General features: G+C 37.3%; 1 protein-coding gene across 1 annotated transcript; it reads left to right on the plus strand.

Annotated features, from left to right (window-relative positions):
- Nucleotides 1-6: 6 nt before the first annotated feature.
- On the plus strand, nucleotides 7-714 carry LOC102820768 (olfactory receptor 14J1-like; the record flags this gene model as incomplete). Its single annotated transcript, XM_006877925.1, has 1 exon — nucleotides 7-714. A coding segment is annotated over one exon (708 nt), but the record flags the coding sequence as incomplete, so codon positions are not given.
- Nucleotides 715-1,369: the final 655 nt, after the last annotated feature.

Here is a 1,369-nt window from a genome sequence, read left to right on the forward strand (position 1 = left end):
AATTCTCTGATGAATGATGGCTATATTTCTTATGGTCAGTGTGTACTCCAGGTTTTCATCTTCACATCTCTGGCTTGGTCTGAGTTGGCCATTCTCACAGTGATGTCTTATGACCGCTATGCAGCCATCTGCTTCCCACTACACTATGAGGTCATCATGAATCCTAGTAAGTGTCAGTGGGCTGTGATAGCTGTATGGCTAAGTGGAAGCATCTCTGGAATCTTGTACACATCAGCCACGTTCTCCATTACATTCTGTAAGGCCAAAATAATTCACCAGTTCTTCTGTGACGTCCCCCAGTTGCTAAAGCTCTCCTGTTCAAATAATTACCTTGGAGCGATTGGAGTGGAAGCTTTCATGTTTCTGATTGTATTCATCTGCTTCTCCTCCATTGTCATCTCCTATATCCACATCTTCTCCACAGTACTAAGAATGCCCTCTGATGAGGGCAGATCCAAGGCCTTCTCTACCTGCCTGCCCCACCTCTTTGTTGTCTCCTTTTATATCACCACAGGTACCTTTGAGTTTCTAAAACCGACTTCAGATTCTCCAACTGCTTTTGACCTTATGATCTCTATCTTTTATACTGTCATTCCGCCAATACTCAACCCTATTATATATGGTCTGAGGAATGAGGCCATGAAGGAAGCTTGCAGAAAGTTACGGTTGGGTGGACAATTCACCAGGAAAAAAACATTTTTATTCTGTTGTTGATGGCACATGTATATTATATTTGAGTAAATGTTAAATCTTGAATTTCTTCAAATATGTGGTATTGAGGAAAAGCAGCAATTCCTCCCCCACTACCTGTAGTATAATTGTGTATTATAAACACTGTCATTAGGGAAACTCTTCTTATAATTCCTACCCCTTTTTAGTAAATGAAATAATTTTGTTCATTGTTTCAAATGAAGTGATAATAACCAATTATAATCTTATAGTATAAACTCACTTCTTTCACATCTCTTCCAATACATACAGGCACAAAAATATACAGAGGCCTATCCGTAAACATGAACACCTGATGTGGTGCTGTAGGATAAGTGCTGGACTATAAACCTCACAGTCAGTGGTTTAAGCCCACCAGCTGCTCTTTGGAACCTTATACAGGGTCGCTATGAGTCGGAACTGACTTGACAATACTTAACAACAACAACCCATAAACATTAACATACTTTTATTTTTTATTCTGATAAGGAAATACTAGAACACAGCAGGAATTTAAAAGTGATGAATTGCCAAGAATTTCAACTAAAGAAAATATGAACTATTTTTATTTCAATTGTTTAATTCACATGTCCATTTTAATTTTTATCTTTATACATACCAATTTGTCACAAATCAAGAGATTAAATGTTTAATGTTTATT

Source organism: Chrysochloris asiatica, unplaced genomic scaffold (assembly GCF_000296735.1).
Source record: "Chrysochloris asiatica unplaced genomic scaffold, ChrAsi1.0 scaffold00674, whole genome shotgun sequence".
Classification (NCBI taxonomy): domain Eukaryota; kingdom Metazoa; phylum Chordata; class Mammalia; order Afrosoricida; family Chrysochloridae; genus Chrysochloris; species Chrysochloris asiatica.